This window comes from Motacilla alba, chromosome 8 (genome assembly GCF_015832195.1).
Source record: "Motacilla alba alba isolate MOTALB_02 chromosome 8, Motacilla_alba_V1.0_pri, whole genome shotgun sequence".
NCBI classification, from domain to species: Eukaryota; Metazoa; Chordata; class Aves; order Passeriformes; family Motacillidae; genus Motacilla; species Motacilla alba.
Genome location: NC_052023.1, coordinates 11,952,932 through 11,976,964, shown reverse-complemented (window position 1 = coordinate 11,976,964; position 24,033 = coordinate 11,952,932). Strand labels below are relative to the sequence as shown.

At 40.3% G+C, this 24,033-nt stretch overlaps 1 protein-coding gene across 7 annotated transcripts in view; it reads right to left on the bottom strand.

Moving 5' to 3' along the window:
* Window positions 1–1,397: 1,397 nt before the first annotated feature.
* Window positions 1,398–24,033, bottom strand: part of PTGFR (prostaglandin F receptor) — a 37,475-nt gene continuing 14,839 nt past the window's right edge. For 2 of the 7 annotated variants that reach the window (XM_038144665.1, XM_038144667.1), the window contains exons 2-3: window positions 19,208–20,055; window positions 1,398–3,528 (exon numbers count right to left, since the gene is read on the bottom strand). In XM_038144665.1, coding sequence (XP_038000593.1) covers window positions 3,223–3,528; window positions 19,208–19,996 — 1,095 coding nt within the window. In that variant the 5' untranslated portion in view covers window positions 19,997–20,055 and the 3' untranslated portion in view covers window positions 1,398–3,222. Of the gene's footprint in view, window positions 3,529–19,207; window positions 20,056–20,570; window positions 21,089–21,138; window positions 21,277–21,427; window positions 22,010–24,033 lie in introns of those variants that run through there. The other 5 variants (XM_038144668.1, XM_038144664.1, XM_038144670.1 and 2 more) reach the window with 5 other exon arrangements.

Genomic DNA, 24,033 nt, shown 5'->3' with positions numbered 1-24,033 from the left:
TTGTTTGCTGAAATGAAAGACCAGTTTTTCCATTTTTTATGGTGGCAGATCGCAGAAGTTAAAACTGAAAAGCATCTGAATTTTTTTTAAGGAAGCAATAAAAGTCACCAGAGGCATTGTAAATTCCCTTGACACTTGAGCATTTTCCCAAGAAAATTAAATCTCATTCCAATCTATGCTGTTATTCAGTGAAGTGCTGAGTTACCTGTAGCATCCTGGAGCAGTGCATTGGCAGGTAAGGCACATCTGAAAGGTCCCACCATCTTGTCTTAAAGGATCACCATGGCTACAGAAGTGGTACATATTGCTATTCCTGAAATTGTTGCTCACATACCAGACTAAACTAATAGAAACACTTAATATACATAAATCTGATAATAAACCCACAAGGTGGACCCTTTGTCTCAAGAATCACATCTAAACGACCTTGAACCTTGCTCTCCATCTTTGTATCCAGGTAACAAACTACAGGTATTTGCATAATCCCTGTGATGAGCAACTGGTTACTGATGGTTTCTTTCCTCAGCACGTTGGTTCAGCCCAGTCTAGGACTTCATTTCAGGATGAAGTGCCTCCTTATATAGCCTGCTGTTGCTTAAAATCCCAATTAGATTAAAATATTCTCCCACCCTGAGGATTTCCTCAGTCATTAGTCAGAAATGAGATTCACTTTCTTCCCACCAGAGCACTTATTACCCCTGCCTGCTCTGGAGGCTCTAATTATTGCCAGCAGTAAACAGGCAGCTCATGACTGCTCGCATTGTTAGCCAACTTCTAAAGAGACCATCAGCACATCCCTAAGCAGACTGTCCTTTGCTCCCTGCCTGGGCAATACTCTGATTCTAATGTGAAGCCATCCCACTGTTTTTTTAATAATCTCATATTCCATAAAACATATAACTAGCTAATCATACAACCCAGCACGTTGCTGGCTCTTCTCTGAGATGAGATGAAATGAAATAATAATCCAATCACTTCCAGTGGTAACAGGTCCTTGGGTGACTGTATCCTGAGCTGCCTCTGCAGGCCATCACATCACTGAGCAAGGCAAAATAGCAACAGCAAAACTCGTATTTTTCAGGATTCATAGTGTATGTGAAACACAGGCAGATACTTGGATAAAAACACTTTCATCCTAAGCACCAAACTGCCTCAGTTCCAATTTTATTTGCATTTTCTAAGCATGAGTCATCAGAACTGCCTCAGACCACCAACTGCCCTGGCCATGTGCAAGCACTGGTACCTCTTACCTGAATTCTCACTGGCCTCTTCTCTGCCTTCACACATGTGGGAATGGTAGTGGTTGGCTTGAATCCAGTGTGAGGGTTTTTGTCATAAGGATTATTTTTAACAACTCAGGATCATCTTTTGGTTACACAAAAAAAACACCTTAACTCTCAGGATACAGTTTGGTAACTTTAATGAGGCTTTGCAATTTACATTCAATGTGTATCAGTACACAAAATATAAGAACTCACATATACATATAAACTTTGCTTTATTGTTTTACAAGCCAACCAGAGTGAACAACACAAGCTACATTTATTTATTCACACAACAAAATGGAACATTTTCAAGCTTCATTCACCAATCAAATATCTCAACAATTTACGGACCAACATTATTTTGCAGCTGCTAAAACAACAATCTTCCATAGGGAACAAATAATTTATGTCAACAGATACACTGACATCACATTCTACGAAATGAAAAAGCCAAGTTGAGCACTGACTGAATGCTTCCAGATTTCAGCAGAACTCACATGAAGCAATAGTGCAGAACTTATACCATCATCAAATCTGTCCACCATTTATCAGCCCTATGACTGAGAAAAAAATCACATACATAAATTCTCTTGGGTAAATAAAGCCATTTTAGTACAGGGTTATTTAACCCACTTATTTTTCAACCTTTTTAAAACAAAAAGGAAATAGCTTTAAAAAATTAAAAAAGAAAAAAAGAGAAATATTTAAACCTTTTGGGTTTTTATTTTCTAACTTACAAACTATTCTCACATACAATATGAATTTGTACTCTGTGAATAGTTTTGGTCCCTTAGACTGTCTTCTTAGTGAATCTGATTCAACTACTTTGTTCAAATATACCAACACTTCACTAATGTAGTTATTTGAAGTCAAGTAGGTAAAAGTAACATAGACCTATCTTAAAACAATATCTCTCATTTTTGGCTTCTGAACAGCATACAGTCACAAAAACCAAAGCTTCTTTTAGCAGCATTAAAGGTGAAGGGCCTTCGGTGTGAAGCTGTCCTGAAAATTTTCTGGTACCTCCAAGTTATTGAATGCTCTCAGCTCTTCAGACACAGACCCTGCAAAAACTGAGCATTCAGTTTGCTTTCACAAACTAAACCCTGCTCCAAAAGCAGTTCCCTGCAGAGGTGCTCATGTGGTCACACACACATTTTCACAACACGCAAGGTGTGACCAGGGAACGCTTCCAGAACCATCCTTCAGTTCGGGAGGGAGGGGGAAACCACTGTTTTCACAGACTAACCACTGCTTTATGCCTGTTAGTTTCAACAGAATTTGCTGAGAGGACTAAAAGCTCACCAATACACCTCAAAACATAACTATAAGGAAGCTGAGCTCATCTGCTGCTCTGGTCCCAAAGGGAACCTCAGGTTTTGTCAGTGATTTGAAAGGAACACTAACACTGATGCAGAGTTCGCAGCTCTCCCAAAAATTCATGGAACAGTAAATAATTAAGAGATCAAGTCAATGAACCAAGCACAGTGGATCATGTAATAAAATGGGCACAAGCAAAATGTCTTTTATATATACAATTGGTAAATTCAATGCCTAGAAGCACAGAATACCCTTATTGGGTAGAATAAGGATGGAAAGGATGCTTGACTTTAACAGTGACTCTGCAATGGATTTGACAGCATCTCTGGTAGGAAAAAACCTACCCCTTTTAAAAATCACCCTGGAGATCACTTCTGCACTTTTAAAATGCCTGTTAAGGTGAAAGGTGTGGTGGGGAGTGTTACAAGTCATCGATATTCTTCCCTTCCATGTACTGAAGTGAATTAAAACATTCAAGGGCATCTTTTGGAGTAGCAATATCAAACTGGTAAGCAACAATAGCAAACCACTCACAATTTAAAACAAATGCCAAACCACTGAGCCTTGGAACTCATTTTAAGGTACTGCCCATGTAGGAGTGTTGCCTCCATCATCTCTTCATCGACTGAGTTAAACTTTATTGTCCCATAGAGCTGAGAGGCTGGAGGTTTATCTGTTTGGAACTTCCTGGTGACTCTGATATTGCTGCAACCTTCAGAGAATTCTTGATGGAGCTGAGCTCCCACATGTGCAAGTTTATGACGTGCACGCCACAACACCCGCTCGTGATCTTGTAGAGGTTTCTGAGAACAGCCTTCCGGAGAAGAATGTACACCCAGGGATCCAGAATCTGATTCCACGTGGCCATGCGGAGAGCGAAAAGGATCGTTTCACACGTGTCCTTCAAGCGGCCCTCGGCAATCCCGATTCTGGCCATGGTCACCTGAAAAGGGGAACATTTTAGACTTATGCATCAAAAAACACACAAAGAGAGCATTTAAATGACCTGAAAACTGTACATTTAAATGACCTTAAAACTGTACATTAAAAAACATACAAACAGAGCATGTAAATTAGTAAAATCATTTCAACATTGTCTCTAATCTTCACACCTTCACAGCATCAGTGCATCCCAAATTGCAACGTAAATACTTTCAGGTGTACAAGATTTATCATCCTAGAAATCCTCTAATGTTTTACAGAGGACATACACGTGCCTCTCCTGAATTACTTCTGCTGAACTTTAAACAGAGGGTGGCAACCCGCCAGGGAACACCCTCCAAAACAAGAGACTGATCTGAGCAACAAGGAAAAACTCAATCCAGAATTTGATCTAACAAAGCGTGCCAAGGCTGTTCCAGATATGGATTTTTCTCAAGGACAGGATCCACTTGTAGGTCAGCACTTTTTTGTAACAGCTATTTATTTTTTCACATTTTCCTAATTAAAGGCTGCATAAGGAACACAGTACCTTGACTTCAACAAGAAGATTCATTTTTTATGCTGCAGCACAACACATTTTTTGACACCAGAGGATTTAGAGGGCTGTAGGAAAATTTAAGCCATGGTGACAAAAGCCACTTGTCAGTGGAGACACAGAAGGTTTCATTCACCTCTGGAAATGCTGCACATGGATACACCTCCACCAGCAACAACACTACCAGAGCCAATAATTCCACATGGAGGAATTCCAGACCAGCTCAGCAGGCCAGCATCTGGCAGAGGATACCCAAGGGCCACACCAGCCCAGCAAGGTGTGGCTCTGGCTGCCCTGTCCTGCATGGACACATCCCCAGGGAAACTCAGGCCACTGGGACTCCTGCCCTGCAGATACCTCCTTTACAGGCTGGCTGCCACTAGGCATTTGTAACCTGAGTTCTTGTGTGAGCAAAGCCTGATCTGCCAAGCCAGGAATCTGCCAGAAGATGGTAAATTATCTCTCCTTGTTATTAATGTTAAAACCACACGAAGACTTTTTTGGTAGAACGATGAAACACTGTAAGGCTTTTTGTTCCAAAGCCTTTAAAGCAGTGCAGTTATTTAACTAAGAAACAGGATATTTTACAACTGATGCTCTGAGTACACTAATTTATTGGGCAATGAGAAGTAGGGTCAGGCTGTCCATGCGCAGGGTTGTAGCTTCAAAAAGATGCACTGAAAAGAAACTCAACAGAAAAACTAAAAAATAATAATGAATGAGGAGAGAAACCTAAAGCTTAACATGCCAGCAAACCTATTTTACTTCTTTTTAAATGCTTCTCTGTATTTCCAGACCCTACCTATAGCTTGCAGGTCACCACATCTGAGTATAAGCTTGAATGGCACAAAGTGAACACATAAAACGACACTGAACTTGTTTGATGAAGCCTTTGATGGAGTGTTTCTGTATGGCTTCTATAGGAGCAGAAAAGGAAGCCCCCAGGAACATTGCTAGGGAAGCTGGTAGGACTGGCAGGAACATAGCTGGGAACTGGTGTGGGGAGGAGGAGGAATGTCTGAGCACCAAGCCAACACAAACACAAGCCAGTTCCCTGAATCTGCTTTTCACCCACAACCACTGGGCACATTCCTCTCTGACATCAGCAGCCCACCCAAACTTGAACAGCTCCTTTGGCTTCACATGGCATGTTTTTTCAGGACAGTCTACATTTCATTTATTAGAGGTCCAATACCACAAGGCAAACTCAGACAGAATACTCCCTACTCTGCAAACAGGACTGGGCAGCAAACGACAGCTCAACAGAGCTCACAGACCAATGTCCCTACCCCATACAGTGTGTTTGACTTAATACAGACATAGAAGTTACTAATCTGCCTCTCAATGTACTTAAAAATTTATTTGTTGTTCCTCTCTCACATTCTTTGGAGTTAATAAATGCCAAATCCAATGCAATTTTATGTCCAGAAAAAAAAGCAGTAGATGATGCTAATAAGGAAAAATAGCTCCATCCAGACTTTGTAAAACTTATTTTCTCATGTTACCTAGAACACTTGTGAGAAGTGTTTGCATTTAAAGTAATTTACATTTAGAAGCAATCTGCATTTAGAAGTAATCACCTCTAAGTGAATCTATTAATTTGCTGTTCAACATAAACGACTTCTGCTTTGATAATGGATTTGAATGAAGTAAATCAGGACAAAGAAAACTAATACATAATCTATGGATTCTGACACTTGGAAAAGCTTCATCCAGAACATTTCAGTTGCCTCTTCTGAACATCAGACATGCAAAAAATTATCCATCTAAATTCACACAAAGCAAGTAGAGCTTATGTACACAGACACATGTTTAAGCAACTCAGCTGTAGGTCCTGGATTAGAAATATAAGATAAAATCTAATTATCTACAAATTTTGTTTTATAAGATTTTCTTAACCATATTACTAACATTATTTGGGAGTATTATGCAGAAATTTAAAAATATTTTATTTCTTATATCTCTAAAAGTAATATAAAAGGTTTTTGAAGTTCTGAAAGGCCAAGATTTCCATATAGAAATTGAATAAGACAGAGAATCTCATTGCAGCCCTCAGCACAAGCATTTTCACACTAAATTACTTGTGGCAGAGCAGCTGGACGTTGATGCTGATGTTGCCATCACTTTGAGTATGAAATGAGAGTTTCTCACTCCTCCAAAGAGACTGCCCAGTTCTGGGGGCTCATCACATCTTCTGAAAAATCATGTAAGAAAACTGCAAGCATATGTGCAAAGAGGAGACTATATTCTGGAGCCTTTCTAAAATCATCTGCTGATTTCAAGAACAAGACTTAAACTTCAGCAGAAGAGAGGTGGAATGGAATGAAGTTAATATAAATTATTACTTCTCTCACATTCTCATAGTCTGTTTATTTAAATTAAAATTTTTAAAATAGTGTTCCAAAGTCAGTTTGAAACTATAGCTTATAAAAAGGATAATACACTACCAGCTGTTTAATTAAACAGGTTAAAGGATTTCATTGAAGCAAAGCACGCAGACAGTCTGGATTTTTTCCCTGGGTGTGAGAAATTCATGTCACTGAAATGGTTCAAGTCATCAGCTCAGAAATTGCCACCAGAACTTGGTGCAGTGCCAAGTGGACTTTTGAAAGTGGGACCACCTCCATAGGCACAAAAAAACCACTTCAATTATTCTTATTTGAGTATCAGAGGTCAATAATTGGTTCAAAGTCAGTGAATCAATTCAAACTCTTTTCTCCTTTCCCTGCAGGTCCACCAGGCTGGTATGACAAAGGAATTCTGTCCTCTGTAGGCAGCAGTACCCAAGTGGGGAAGAGGCAACACTATTACATCCTATCTAATCATCTTTGATCTCCACAACTGAAATTAATATTCATGCAGATTCAGCAGCATGACTCAAAAAATTAATCCCCAGCTGGTAAATAATACACGTAACTCATGGAATTTTCTAACATATTTAGAAATGTAAGAATCCAAGTAGCACTCTGCTGATTTATCCACCGTTTATATGAAGACAGCTGTAGTATGTCTCCCTGGTTTGCAAAAAAATTAAAAATCACATGATGTAACTATGACAATTCAAACTTTATAAATGGTACTATAAAAGCATAACTTTAAAAGCAATTTTTTAAACCAAGGGTACCTGCTTGAAAGATATAAAGTTACTCTGACTCATATCAATCCTTGCTGGTTTAAGAAAGGACCTGAGAATTCAGTGTTCCTAAAAATACAGAAAGAGAAATAAGATTTGTGTCAAGGAAGGACCTGACACAATACATTAAACTTCTACATACTTTTTGTCCAATCTTGAACTTCATTAAAACCAAAGCTCACTTTGCAAAACCCAGAAAGTCTGATGGAAAATTTTTTTAAACATTTTGAAATTGTTGACTTCTTCAATTCTGTACCTAGCAGACAGCATCCGAGAATTACCATTTCCCTTAGGGACAAAGCTCAGGGCAATAAACAAAAAAATTGTTCCAAGGCTTCACACCACTCTTCAAACATAAACAGCACTAATTTAATTTTCCTTCCAATTGGATCTACACGAGAACAACCAATGGGCTCAAAGGCTGTGCTGCTTAGTCACATTCCTGTTAGTACTCAAGGACAGCCAGTCAAAACAAGCAGCTGACTTCAGAGCTGGTTAAGAAATAAGACAAAAACGAGACTTTGATGCATTTCACCTCAGAGGCTCTAAACCCAGGTTCTATCCTTGACTTCAGGAAACTGGATAAAACCCAGTCACCAAGAGATTGACATGGAAAGCAGAACAGACAAATATCGGAAACTCCTGTCTTCTGCAGCTCAGCCCTCAGGCTCCACTTCCCTGTGGGAACCTTGCAGACCCTCCCAGGCCTCTTCCTTGGGATTTCCTTACAAACCATTCTGAGGATTTCCATTAATGGAAGGAAGTCCATGGATTTTTCAGTTTTTGCAGAACACTTATATTTTGTCACTATTGCCTATGTCAAACCCGGAGGTCCAAATCTCCTTCTAAAGCACAGAGGTTTCAAGGCAGAACATTACTGATTATGTCCCAATCCGCTGAAACAAAAAATATACGCTTCTTTTGAATTCCTAGAGTTTTTGGAACTTTTCATTTTACAAAAGCAGCTTCAGTCTAACAGGCAAGGGATCTTACAGGATGACATTTCATAGTACTCTATAAACAAAGGCCTTAAGAAAATAAATTTGCAAAATAGTATGAGAAAGAAATAAAAATGCATAAATCTTCACATTTTATGTACCATTTTATATCTCCCAAGAAGAGCTGTTAAAAAAGAAACACTGACAGCAAATTGCCTGTACAATTGCTATACTGATCTTGCAGTATACAAGCCAAACATTTGCTGCTACAAAGCTGAGTATGCTTCGTTTTATTTTTTATGTGATTCTGCAAGTCAGTTTAAAAACAAGAGCTTCCAAGAACAATATGCAGTGCACCACTTCTGCCATCAAAATATTAGTACACACACTGTTCTACTTATGCCACATAATGCTTTTTATGTTCTAGATCTGCATGTTTTTCCCCTAATGTTTTCCTTTCCCCTTCTAACAGAAAAACATTAACTATATCTTCATCTCTTATATACCAGATGATCACTTAGCTTAGCAATTAAATTCTAACTGAGCATAGTGATTTTATTAAAAATGCCAATTTAAATAGGTATTGTAGACAACAAAATATATGAGCCAGCTTTCCACCACACTGGAGCCCAGAGGGTACTTTTAAGAGCACATGTAGTAATTCCTTATGTACAATTTGGCAGGATCAGCTCTTGAGAAGTAGCAGCAGAATAAGGGAGTCTCCTTTTCTCTCATGTGTATTTCTGTGATAAAATAATAACGCCACTAAAAATTAAGAGTGGATCCACTGGCTCACTATTTGTCCCTCTTAAAAAGGAACTGCATAAACATTTTGAAGGTATTGTTAAGCTACAGAGGTGTGAAAGAGGTGTGAAAAGTCCAAAAAGTATAGAGAAAATGGGAAATCACAAAATTTTTCACAAAGCAAATAAAAACATATTCTCATATTCCTATCTCAGACACAGCTTTGTCTGTGACCAGGCAATTTCTCACTGAGGTTGACAGGAAAGAAATTATGAAGTAAGCCTCATAACCAGAGGGCAAGGGCAGGTCTGTGTGCATGAACTTGCAAACATCAAGTGAAGTTTTTATTTTCTGTCAACTTTCCCCTTGGACATTACCTATTTTGCATCAGTTTTTCAGTAGGAAAAATTCATGTTGGGCTTAAATAAAGCATTCGAGGTCACTGCTTTTTTTCTCCTAAATAATCCAAATATTTCTATCTTGGATTGACAATCCTCTATCTTTATTTCCTTTCCCTGCCATCAAAGTAAGAAATACTTCAGTTCAACTAGCTAGCAATGTAATTACTCTCACAGCTTAATTGATAACTCATTTGAAAGGAAAGCATTGTGGGTACGGATAGAAAACATTCTAGCATCGGAACGAGAAGATGACTCACTTCATAATGAAAAGACATAGTGTCCATACCAAAGTCAAATAAACAACCTGTTTCCTGAGCTACACGCTTTAAAGCTACAAGAAACCCTGTCTCCATAGCATGAGGAATGTATTCCTGCCTAAGAACAAGGCCTATATCAAAAAACCTCTTGCGCAAAAAAAAATTATTTTATAGATAGAATTAAAATATTCTTTACCCAGCAATGCCAGAGAAGCTTTACACAACAATTTGAAGGACCAGAAAACAACAGAGTATGTCTAATATCTACAATAAGGACCATCTTTGCCTTAGGAAGGATATCTCAGGATACAGGTATCTTAGGAAGGCAAGGTCTATAAGTACTTGGGATTCATTTATTCTTCTTAATGTCAGTTGGATAAAGCTTCAAACCCTAGAAATTATCTATTACTTCTCTGTTGTCGCTTTGCTTTTCCAGGTTTTCACACTCATTTGCAAAAAAAAGTCATATTTTAATGCTTAAATGAATATTCTAATTTATTTAGGAGCGACAGAACTTCTCCCACTAATACCCTACAAATATTCCAAGAAAGAATCACAAATAACCCACAATACTGGGGAGGAAGAGAAGTATCTGAATGAAGAAAAAAGTGACAATCTACAGACAGTCTGGGGGAAGAGGAGCTGCAGAGGCCCATAACCATAGAACAGGCTGAAAAAGTTGGAAGAGACCTCTACAGTCATCAAGTCCAACCATTACCCCCACACCACCATGCCCACCACGAAACCTTTTCCATATGCCCAAGTACCACATCCACATGCCTTTTGAACACTTCCAGGGATGGTGATTCCAGCACTTCCCTGGGCAGCCTATTCCAATATCTCATCACCCTCTCAATGAAGAGATGTTTTCCTAATTTCTATTTAAACCTCTACTGGTGATCCTGTCCTTGCTGGAGATGGACTGGAGTCACAGTCACCTAATCACTCGGTACTATCTGATCTGCAGTGTTTGAAGAAATCTGACTGGAGGCAAAGGAAGATACGATGCATTGCTTTCCTGTCATTCTTTTTAGATCATCTTTGTTAAAATTACTTATTCTGTGTATCACTCTAAAGGAGTAAACTAAGCAGCTATGATCAGAAATATCAAGACTAATGAATTAGCAATATATCTACCAAGGTGAAATATATAACTCGCAATTACCTTTTTCTTTTATGCAGGCAAATAAATTGCAAGGGCCTGTTGTACTCGAACACCTTTCAGGAGGTGGATGGAAGAGAAAAATCAAGTCTCCATTTAAAAGTGATTTATTTCTTACTTCTGAATTACATCTGCAAATTCACGCTTCTGGTAAAAGGTGGATTCAATTTTATTTCCAAATCACTAATGAACTGTAAATCCTAAAAGAGACTGCTACCACTTACTCCTTTCTGCTTCTCTTTCTCTCCTTCCATGCAGTGAAGCAGATGGGAATATAGCTGGTCACATCCCCCCCAGCACAAGAGTCTTCCTCCCCACGTACTTATGTCCTGATGTCAGTCATCACGAGGTTACTTGAGCAGATTCACTACGTCCTTTCCATCCTACCCCACTCCTGTAACTTTGGGAGGCCAAACCTCCTGAGGGGCAGCACACCAGTCCAGGGCAGCAGGAGATGGTACAGTACCTCCAAAGCATCTCCAGTTCATTCCACTGTTCATCTATTTCACATCACCCAATACGAAAATGAATCCCAAAGAATGAGTCATGACTGCTAAAACTTCAGTGTCAGCCCTGGTGTAAACCCTCTCTGCGGTGCTCTGCTCTCTGAGCACTGCTGTTGACAAAAGCACACCCACAGAAGCTGTGGTATGCCCTGCACACAGGGAACCTCCATCCTCAGGGAGCCTCAACCCAAACTGCAACTCAGCAATTCCTCTCAGACATCAACCAATTCTACTGCACTAAAGACACAAGTACCTTGTGCCAGAAAGCACCATGCCACGCTTCAGATTGTGAATTAACACCATAATAATTACAATAATAAGCCTTCTCTCACACAATATATGAATGCACATTACACCCTGATGTCTGTCATTAAAACTGGTGAGGATGAAGGACCTTCTGGAGTTTTTCCATGTGAGCGTATTACTCCCTGAGATTTTTCAGCAACAACTTTACCATTTAAAGTGTTTAGATAGTCAGGAAAGACAGCTTTCCTAAAATAACCATCCCAAAATGGTTATGCCATGTATGACATTTTCCAAAGATGGTTATGCAGTGTATGACATTTTCAAGTAAGAAATGCCTGAATAAGTGTAATATCTAGGAAACAGGAAGAATTCTCTTATCTCAAACAATGGAATGAATGTCAAACTGACTTACTTTTTAATATTAAAAACAGAATCCAAAAAGTTAACCAAGTGAAATAAACAAAGAAAGATTATGAATGGCAAATTTATTTTGGTGAAGTTTTCAGAATTTGATTTCTTGAGATGGCAACTTCAAAATTGAAAAAAAAAATCCAATCCATATTTTCTGTGAAAGTCACTGACTTCTATTTGAAACAAAATACTATTATAACAAAAATTATTTCATAGTTTAATTCTGTATATAATATCAAAATTTAAAAATCAAGAAGCAAACAATTATAAAAGAAAACCAGAAGCACATTATTCTGAAAATGCCATTTTCTCACATGACTGGAAACCTGCCTTCTCTACTTTTTCTCTCCAAAACAAACAATCTTATTGTATTCTGATGGCACTGCATTAATAGAAAAGGCTTTACGCAAATTTTTCCAAACAGCACAAGTAACCATAGATAACAAAAACTCTATTTATGCTTCCCCAGGAGCCTCTGGTAAAGGGCAATATCTCAATCTCAGCCCTTCTTCCTTCCCTGGTTCCTACCATTACTGCCCATTTCTTCTCCAGCACTTTCCTGTTGAGAGTATCTCAGCTCCCTGACTTCTGTGAGGGGGAGGCAAACACTTGAATTACAAATATAGCCACAATTACTATAGACTTTCTAAGCACTCTATGATGAACTACACCCTGGCCCATGCTTATAAACATTTTTGTTAAAATGATTCATGTTTCTCAGAAAGGATAAGGACTGCAAGATCTCTATGTACTGTAAAAAGATGACAATAGGAAGAGACCAATTCTGAACACCAAAATAGTACTTTTAAAATTCAGTATCATTTTAGGTAGGTATTGTCTAAAATCAATGTCATTCCAGTTCTCATGTAATCTGGTGGAATTAGGCAGCTGTGCCACTTAAGAACACAAAATTAAAGAAAGTTCTCTACAACCAATATTAAGAACATCTTACCCAAAGATTTCATAGAAACACATCTGAACAGGTGGACTGGACATTTAAACACATTGTATTAAAATTTGTTACTCTCTCTGCCAATACATAAAAATTCTTTCCAGTAGTATTTTCTTGGGGACAATCAACAGCACGCTCAAATTGTCTGAGCTGCTGAATAAACCTTATTCCATGGGAAACTAAGCTGGAAAGAAATATCTGCCTTGAGACTAACAAAAAACTTCAATCAAAATGAGTGTTCTCTTTCCTCTTAACCTGTAAAATGAGTTATGTATTTCAAAATACCTTTTGGTCCATAATATTAGCAAAGACAGTAATCTTTCAGCAATTCAACCTTGAGTTATCAGAGGCTAGGAGAAACTCAAGCAAGAACAGTAATTGAATTTGCACAGAGTTAATGGATCTATTGAGAAACTCAGCAAGCAATCCAAGGACCATGATAGGAGTGGGAGCCCTTTCTCTAATTTGGCTCAAAAAGACAATAAAACTCGGAAATTCTTTTTCAGAGGAACTCAGGGAGCATTTTACTCATTCAAACTGACATTCCTGATCTCTGACACAGCAAGGTCTGGAAAAGAAATAACTACCTACAGTCAACAACTATCCCTGTATCAGTGCTGTGGGCTAGAGGTAAAGAGGCATATCCAGCAAGCCTGCTGCTGGCAAAAAGCTTTTTTTTCCTTTCCCCATGACACTGGTTCATTTATTAAAACCATTGTGGCAGCAGTGGGCTCCTAACATGGGCTTGCACCCAGGCTCAGAGATGCACTGACAGTGTCCAGGAGCTCTCTCTCCCACAGGAGACCTGCCCTACCCCAGGCAGGTGTGAGGGGTTCCCACACCCCACATAACCCTCTTCTGCTGACAAGGCATCCTGTCTTTGTGCGGTGTCAGCAGACAAACCTTCTAGCAAGAACTCAATGACAAAAGCCAGCACAAGCATGGTAATTATCACTGATTATCTTTAAAATCTGAGCCCTGAAAAGGACAGGCAAGTGTTGTTTTCCCCTCTGAAAGCCTTGAAACAGCATTGAAAGCTGTAAGGTTAGCTGAACATATTTAAGTGTATCTCCTTCTTCACTCTTCAGAAACACACCTGTGGAAATTGAAAGCCTAATTTATTCTTTTTCAAAAGAAAAGATCACTCTCCCTGTTGACAATGCCTGTGCAGGCACAACAAGCTCACGGTGGCTGCAGCTTTGACTAATAAATAGTAAGATAATAACACACTTCTGCAGAGCAGCCCCACATGAGAACTGAATCCTCGCATGGACCTGCATCTTGGGACCTCTCCCTGCTTCTCCTCAGCTGCTCTTTCTGATTCTGAGAAATCACCAGTCACAAGAGCACAAGGGATAAATTTTTTAGTAACTCTTAAGCTGTAAGGATAATACAACCAGCAATGAAGGCACACAAACAGCTTTAATAAAGCAACAAGCTCATATATATGATGCCCATTGCACATATAAGGCAGCGCAACAGAAATTAAACTGCCACCTTCATAAAGAAGACAGAAAACAAGACTGGAGGGAGAGACTTCAAGAGTAACACAGGTATGAGCACCTGACAAAGTGCATACAAGGCTATACATGCAAAACCACTCAAACGAGATGTAGAGGATTGCCTTGTACATCCTACTATCTTATACTGGACACAAGGACATGGCCCAGAAGTTACTTAGTGTAAAACCTGCAACAAACTGACCTCCTTCAGTAGATTCCAGCCCTGAGCCTGGCTCTGCACCCAAAACAGCTGGTGGAGCAGCCAGGCTGGGATTAGGGCATTCCAGTGAAAGCCTCCCTGTTAGTATGTCAGCTTCTCAGCAGCTCCAGAGCACACTGTCTGAAAGGACCACTCAGACAGCACCTGCAGCTTCTGAGTTGAAGTGATTCAGTAAATCACAAGCTGAACACAGCCCTAGCTGCACGAAAAGCAGTCATCAAGCCTCACTGCATGAAACAGTCTGAGGACAAGAAGAAGTCAGAGCGAGTTCAGGGAGACACAATTAGCACAACAAATTAGAAAGAGATTACATGAGAAGGGGCTGATAAAAATTAATCTAAGCAGTAAAAAAAAAAGCAACTGAATAACAGTTGATTTATTCATACAAAATAAACAGAGTTCTTTCCAATAAAAACAGGAATGGCTATTTCCAGCAGTAGAGGGGAGGTAAAACTGGAAAGAAATTAATCAGTTAACTGCATGGAAAAAGATCTTAACAAGAATTATTTGAATGTAAAAGTATTTTTCTCAGGCTGTGTTTCACACATGAAAAAGATTTGAAATTTGTCCGTATCATAATTTGTTCCTGTAAATAAATTCACTCTGAAATAAATCTTTCCTGTCCATAGTTACAGGCAGTTCTCTTTGCAACTCCAAAGAAACAAATTTTACAATATGTTTATCCCTTGAGCCCTACAGAATACGACATAGGGATGTCAGAATGTGCTCATACAAGCACAGCTCCAAACCAAGCTGTTTCATGACACGCCAGACGTCAAGTGACAGCCAAAAAACAGCTTTATATAACAATGTATTTCATCAGAGGTGCTTGTCACAAAATGCTCCTGGCCAGCTATTTGCTTTGGGAATCCAACCCCTAGGGAGCAAATTCATCCAGCAAAATACCCTTAGCAAATGGATGAAGAAAGCTGAGAAGTTGAAGTTAGTATTTTCAGAACATATTTACCTGGAATTACCCATCACAAAGCAAAATTATTTGGGCTGTCAAAACAAATGTGCCTCTGCAAACCACTGATTACACATATTATCATAAAACTCATGAATTTCACTTTTTTGGTTTTTTTTTTTTTTTGTGAATTTTCTCCTGCTCTCAACTCCTCAAAAGGCATCAGTGTTTCCCCATAAAGGAAGAAGCAGGGAGCACCTCACATTCTCATACTTCATTAAGGGAAGATTCTCTCACAGTGGCAGAAAACATGAAAAAGCTGCTTATTTTTGAAAAACAGATGAGATGGAACTTTGGGAAAGAAATCCAAAGGAAGAAAAAGAAATCAGAAGGAGGTCCCTATCCAAGAGCCATGGGAGGAGCTCCACATTGCCATGCCATGGGCTCTGCTTTTGAAAAAGACTCCATACATATCTTCAGGAATCTTAAGACAGAGGTGGTGATTGACTACAATACTATATATTATTATTTATAATATCAAGTGTTAGCTATATATACATTTACACACATATATAAATAGGCATCAAAACAACTTCACGATCACTGAGCAGACGCAGAAGTCAAGTTCAGTTCCACAGCAGACACCATAAAGAACAATCCAGAGTCTTGTGACTCTAATGACATCTGAAAATTATTTTATCACTGAACAGTGACAATGTCTGAATATTAACTCTACTTGGAAAAAAAATTAATTTAAAATCTAATAGTGAAGTAAAACTGCAGTTGGATTACAGTATTGGACAGACTCTATTATGGTAGCCCCACACATATGTCAATGGACATACCAGACTAGATTGAAAACAGAAGGGAAATAAATAAATTAAACCCCCCCAACACCAAATGAATCCAAACTCTTGTATCTGCAAACCACATGTGGTATAAAACGCATTGCCTTCCTCCACTTTCTCTTCCAGAAGTTTATTTGGTTTCTAGTAACTCTGGTTTACTTTGAGGCAATTGACTCTCAGGAAACATTTTGTTCTGTATACTCTTTGGGACAGAGAACATAGGTAGAATTCACAATCCAAAGACTAGACTTTTCAAATTCTGACTTTTAGATTTAGCTTGAAGAAAAAAAATTCAAGAAGCAAATGACCATAGAAGCATGTATTTATGTCCTTTTCCAGAGAATTTTACCTGTGAACACTTGCTCATATTTATGTCAAGAAATATTTATTTTGGTATATGATGATTATATTATAGAATGTAAACCACTCTTTTCACAAATTAAAAGCCCTGGGACCTTTCAGATGTATCAGACAAGCAGGTTTGAACCAGCAATTAATCACAAAGCATATAACTCGATAAACCCTGGATCACTTTAACGTAGCACTTGAGCAGTATGTTCCTGACAAAACTTTATTCTACTGCAGGCCAAAAAACTTGCTAAATTAACACCACACTTGTAATTCTGTTTGTATTCTGTTGCTATCAAAACAAGGAATGGGCAAATAAATCAGCAAATCAACTGGTATAAACTCTATGATCCTAACAGCTACGAAAGGAAATACCCACAAAGGACCCTGTCCCATTGCATTTCCCACTGAAACCCTCTGGCTAAAACACTGAGGGTTCACTTCCTTGAAACTTTGTTCCAAGAATCTAACCCCAAACTACTTTTTTTTTGTTTTTTAAACCCTTCCTTTCTAACCTAAATTTGTCCACATTGCAGAACTATTTTCTGTAATGCCAGGCTGATTTTGGTGTAAGTTTGGCTCATCTCATTTCAAAAGAGATCCAGAGGCAAAGCATCACAAAGCACCAGCAGATTTGCCACCCAATGAATCAGAATTCCTTGTGAACCAACTCCCCTCTGCAACAGAATCCCAAAAAATACCAAGTCCAAAATAAAGCAAGAAGTCATTCACTGGCCTGCACCAGAAGCTGATGCAAACACCAATGCCGAAAAGGCTCTAAAAAAAAAATGCCTGCTAGACCAATAATTCATCTTCAGCTATCACTTAACTTAGATGAAGTCAAATATTTTAACAAAAGTAGTGCTGTGATTTCATTAGATTGCCACAATTTCTAAAACTATAATTTTATATATATTTAATGTATATCATAATTAAAATTGCATGGCATAACAAAATCAACCGTAGTCATTGCAATTTAGTGTTCCTTCCTGCGTTGAATAAATGAAGTATCTCTTTTGAACTAAAAAAGTTTATAGCTCTTCTGACACCCAAGGGTTTTTCAAAACCAAATTAATCCCTGTTTTTAAGAACAATTATATTAAATGAAAATAAATGTTACCAGAGGATAATAATGCTGCTTTTTCATGGAAAGTAAAGTCATCATATGAGATCCTTTTTGTGAAAACCATTCTGTGGCATGCCCCAAACTTCAGATGGTGTCTGACCAAACTTCAGATGGTATCTGAAATAACTGTAAAGAAGTTCCCTACAAAACTTGTTCTGCTGCTCTGACAACTTTGTTTATGCTCCACACACTACAGCCACAACACTGACAAAAGCCAACATGAATTTAAACTATGCTGCAGAGTAAGACTAGAAAAATTCTCTGTGATTTGAACAAAGTTGAAAGAAATTTTGTGCATTTCAGTGATTGCAGACATTCATACCTAGACTTAGTCTCGAAGCTGGCCGGTGATACTGGATTAATTAAATGCTACCTGCCAGATACCCAACTGCTGCAGCTAGGCTAGTGTCAGGAACTAGTTTTTAACTAACTCAGGTAACTTCAGACTCTACCATAGGCAGTGAGCAGATGAAATATAGCTGGATCTGATACAGATCTCAGACTTAAATGTCAGTATTTGTTAGCTCAAACCAACATTGCTCATTTATATCACTGGAAAACTACGGGACCCTGCTTCTAGGGAAGAAATTAAGATTCTGTGTTACTTGTGATTTAAACCCTCTAACCCTAGCAAAAAAAACTAAATTTCTTCAGACAAGTTCGCTACACTTAAAGGAGACAAAGCTAACACCAGCTTTCTAATGCCATGATACAGCTAGAGCTGTCAAATTCTTTCCTATGCCACAATCCCACCTCCTCTGACCCTGCTCACTGACAGAGCAGGCACTACCAGCACTGACCCTCTGGGAGTCACAGCAGGGACAGTCCACCAGAAGCTCTGCTGCCCATCTGTCCACATTACAAACCCAGCTTGCTTAGGTCTAAACCAAATGTTGATTTCAACCCACTGCTAATCACTGTTTTTCAATATGACCCTAAAGCAAAGCCCTTAACACCATGATAATGGAGGGGAGGATTTTTAGGTTCTTAACTGTTACCTGCCCTAACAAAGCTCACGAGTAGCAGTAAACTTTTGAAATAGCAGCAAACAGACTGCCATAAATAAAAAAAATATTTACACTGTACAGAGTAAAAAGACTTCCCAACCCTAGATTTCACTGAATTTTTGGAAGAGCTCAATATTTGTTCTGAATTATTCCAGCCGTGATTCTTCTACCACTGTCTGCTCCACGACACTGGAAATGCAGTCCTCACAATCACTATATATTTAGTTTAGTGTATTATTGATCAGAAGTGAAGAATAAGAACTAGTTTTTTATAGATGCATAGGTACATACATTATGGGCAATATGCTGCAAAAGTAATATCACTGAGTGGGTAGAGTTGTTATCACAACTTAAGTGCTTTAAAACCTGGAGACAAAAAAGTATAACTTTTATACAGTGATGTGCATTAAACATTGGCAAATACATTATGCTCTTACCAGGAATGGGCTCCAGCAAATGCAAGAAACACACATTATAGCCAAGAGCTGAATGATCATTTCAAAATGATGAGATCTGCCTTGTCTTTGTTGACTTTTAAATTTGACTCTTAAGAGGGTAATTCCTGTGACAGCATTGCACAGGAATGAAATAGCAAGGGCCAGGAACCCAAGGCAAGAAAAAAGTAAGAGATAAAATCTGTCTTCCCAGTCCTCAACATGTTCTGTTTTATAGAAGCACCAGGTCCTCGATGCTTGAATTTGGTAGGCTCTAAACCTAAGAATAGGCAGCAAAGCTATAAGAACAGCAAACAGACATACCATAGTCAACATCATTTTCACATGTCTAGAAGTCATTTTTGTAGAGTGAAATATTGGCTTAGTGACTCCAATGCACCGTTCAACAGCCATCACACTGCCCAGGAAGAGTGGGCACAAACCAAAGAAAACCATGCAGATGCCAAAAACACTGCACAGAATGTTGGACTGGTTAAACCGAATCCAGTCTTTATCTGAGGCATACACAAACACGGCAATGGCTCCATTGATGAGGTGACCAAAGAGATCGGTGACAACCAAACCACTGGCAAGAAGCAAAAAGGAGGCTTTTGATTTCTGTCTGAACCTCTGGTATGCCTTCATGAGAATTACTATTGCAAGACTGTTGGACAAAATTCCCACCGTCATGAAGATTATTGAGAAGAAAACTGAAATCTTTTTCTCCGTGTGGCACGTTGTGTTTTTCAAGACTCCAAATCCAGCCAGTCCTGGTGATTTTGAACTGTTCATGGTTAGGAAAGGAGATGCAGCCCTCAAAGCATTTCAGCAGTCTTGCAATCAAAAGGCATCTGCAATTATAAAAACAAATATACACAATGCTGTAAAAGGCATACCACTGTTCAAACGGCATTTGAAGCAGAAATTCCATAATATTAGTCTGCAGTGCAAATCTAATTTTCCACTTTTCTGAGTGATATGATATGGCATCACATTTTAAGTTCATCACTCACAGGGTAAAACAATTATCTGCCTGCATTACACAACGCAAATACAGCCTACAGGAAATTTAGAGTTTCTGCATACATACAAAATAATGTATACAATAGATCATGCTTATGTACATATAGTAAGATAAACAATACAAAAAATTTTGCTGCTTAAACTAAGCTAAACACATGTTTTTGCAACAAACTCCAAGAATGACAGTATTTACCCAGCCCAGCCACAGTCAAAAGTGAAATACTGAAACTGGAGCATTTTGAGATCATAATCACGCTTCATTTTTAAACATTTATTTTCAAAACAATGTCTTAGCACCTCCAAACAATTCTACTCCCACAAATTCATGTTTCAAAGCTCTAACCTAACCAGCACTGAAGCCTTCAAGTTCCCAGCGCCCTCGATGAAGCACAAACTTGGTTTTTAGACGCACCGTGATTCAGAAACCAATTCTGCAAGTTACTTTACACTTTATCTCCCATCTCTACTCCGAGGACATTCCTAACAGCAAAATCCTCCCAGGCAAGGGATAAAAAAAGCAGGGAGATGAAATAAAAAAGCGGGCGTTAACACCCTGTATTACAAACTGCCGCTGAAGCCCCTCGGTTCCCGAGCTGCATCGGGAACGGGGCCCGCCGGAGCGAGGCAGCTCTGCCGCTCGGGAGCGCTCAGCGGAGCGCGGCCGGCGAACTCCTCAGACGGAGCGGCGCACCGCAGCGCACCGCAGCGCACCGCAGCGCACCGCGGGCTCTCACCGGCGGGCTCTCACCGGCAGCAGCCCCGGTGCCGGAGCAGCCGCGCTCCCGCCCCCCGGCCCTTCTCCCTTAAGCGCTGCCGCCACCGGGGGCGGAGCGAGCCCGGCTCGCCGGGCACAAGTGCCACGGTGCCCGCCGGCCCGAGCCAGCCCCGCCGCGGCACCGCTCCTTCCCTACCCCGCTCTCGGTGTCCGTCCCGGCCCCGCCGCCGCTCGCGTTCGCTTCGCCCCGCGGGGCCGGAGAGAAGCGCAGCGCGGAGCTCCGCCGGCCGCTGCCGAGCCCCGCTCCCGCCGGCGCCGCCCGCGCCCGCCCTCCCTCCGCCTCCCCAGCCGGCCTCCCGTCCGCCCTCCCCGCCCGCCGCCCCCGGGACGCGCTCCGGCTCCGGCTCCGTCCCGGGGCCGCGGCGCTGGCCGCCCGTGTCCCCGCCGGGGCCCGGTTCCGATGCCCCGGGGCGCGGCACACGCACCTCGCCCCGCTGTCCCGGGAGGTGCAGCCCTCGGTGTCCCTGCGGTGTCTCCGGCAGGGCGAGCCAGGCTGCCGTGTCACATCACAGGGACGGGCGACTGGGTCACCCCAGGCCGGGCGAGTGCCTGCCCACCAGGCTACAGCCACAGCCGGAGCACCTCATGGGGCAACCGAGAGGCCACATCTGTCCTCAGCCGCCGCTTCACCTCTTCTTCACTTTCCACACGCTCCTTCCCAACTACGCGCTTCAGCAGCGCGCAGGGAGCTCGGGAAGGGATAGCCCCAGGAATACTGTCAGGGATGCGGCTGGGCACATCCCCTTACACACGACCCCTCGATCTCCCGGGTCAAGTAGAGCTAACAATCTCCTTGAACCATTTCATACATACATTCATCCCATACCATGAGAACACATCCAGATGAGGTGTTAATGGTACGACCTATAAGGCTGGAAATTCAAAGGTTGTTTCCCATCGTGCACTCACACTGTTACAAGTTGAAGTTACGGATGACTTTCAAGTTCTTTTGTCCATCAATGTCCAGTACTACCAAATAGGCCAGAATGGGAACTTTTATTAAGAACTCTTATTATGGAAAGAAACCGAAATATAAAATCAATGTCAAATTATGAAACAAAACTGTAAAATACTACAGAATTTATCATGAGCTACAACGATGAAGAACTTAAATTTGTTTTCATTGACGCACAGCCTTGAGTGGTACTGTTCCTGGCACCACAAGACAATTACTTAAAAATTAAAACTCTCAAATACACTAGTTTTTGCTTACCTTCATATCTTGAATAGTACAGGTACAAGTTCCAGCAGTGGGGAAATACAGGCTAGCTAAATCTGTTTCTTCAAACAGTATTTAAAGTCACTTGCATAAACAGTTAAGAGCAGCACACAATGACCTTCTTCTTCAAAATGGTTGTCAGATTTTGGGATTTTATCATACAGTGAGCAAAAATGCTCAGTTTGGTCTGATTGGGACCTATAAATTCCCATAAGTTCTTTTTTAAGACAACAGTAAAACATAAAAATATCTCAAAATACATTAAATACATTATTACCTAATAAAGTTCAGAGAAGAAGAGTTTATTTTATGTTCCCCTGTCCAGGAATAAATGGAGATCTCAAACTACAAACAGCTTGCTCCATGCCTTTCTTCCCTAGCCAGCTTTCTTCACCCAAAGATCCTGAAATGGCGGGGGGGGGGGGGTGCAATTTTGCTTGAAAAGAAGCGATGAAGTTGATACTTCAAGATGCAGCCTGGGTGGTAGAAGCTGAAACAGCATTATCAGGTAGATCAAGGCAAAGGGAAGAACAGAAAAACCTCAAGACAGCTGTTTCAGTGTGCTTGTAAAAATGTAGTGAGGGAAAGGCAAACTTGTGGAGTGCATCCTGAGTAAAGCAGTAGCCTGCCAAGATGAGGGGAAGCATTTCAGTTGTTGCAGAGATGGAGAAAAAAGGCAAGAAATAGTGTTAGGAAAGTAAGTACAAGCTTCCATCTCACTTTTCACACAAGAGGCAGTGAAAGTGTCTGCATCTGTGCAGCTGTAAGAGCACAGAGTGCCACATCCTAGTTTTGTGCTGTGAGCAAGCAGCTTGTTAAGCATTGGCATAAGCAGAACAGATTTGTCTAGTGCTCAGCCCTTTACACATTTGTGTGCTCCTGATACAGAAATAACTTAAATAATGACTTCTCTGGAATGGGATGGGTTTGTAGGATAATGGCTAAGTAGGATGGAGATTTCAGAAGGTGTTGGAGGGGTGAAAACTGGCAGTGACACCAGCAGAACTAAGTTTTTCATACTGACCCATGGTCAGCTCCTTTCATCTCCTATTACTAATGAAAATAGGAGTGACCAAAATTGTCCCATCACAGCCTCTGCTGTGGGTTGTGAATGGGCAGCCACTGCTTTCTTAGGGGCCAGCAGTCTTTTCACAGGCCAAGAGCTGTGGGAAATGAGAGGAAGGATTAATGTATTTTCATTTTCAGCAGGACAGTGGCTCTTCCTCTTAACCATTTGACAGTGAAGCAATATGGAGCTGGGTTGGATTATACTCCTTTTTATGTCTGAGAACAAAAGCTGTAGATGCAGGAGCCACAGTGGAGTATTTCCTGACACTTTCTCATTCTACCTCATTCAAAGACTGCAGAACTGAGGTGGTGCCTTGCTTAGCTCACTGACTTCAGCACTTCTTAATGTGTTGGGCTGCTTGTGTTTGTTCCAAAACCCTTGACTCCCGGGTACTCCAAGAATCAGGAAGATAAATACTCTTTTAGCCACAGGTTTCATCTTGAATGAAGGAACTAGAATTCTGTGCTCACTTTCAACGACTTTAAATTCAAGAGCAATAGTTTAACATGTATAGAGAGAAAGAGATACAGAGATAAAAAGACATCTCTTGTTCTGTGACAGTTGCAGTCTGGTTACCAAAGAGTGGAAAGAAAATGTGACAAAAAACTTCTGGATGGAGAACTGCTGGATGTTGCTGGTTTGCAAATGAAGTGTGTGGTAATCAAGTCCTCAAAGCCTCCTGCTACAAATCTAGGAACCTACTCAAGTGTTGCACCAACTTTTCACTAAATACCAGCTTCAAA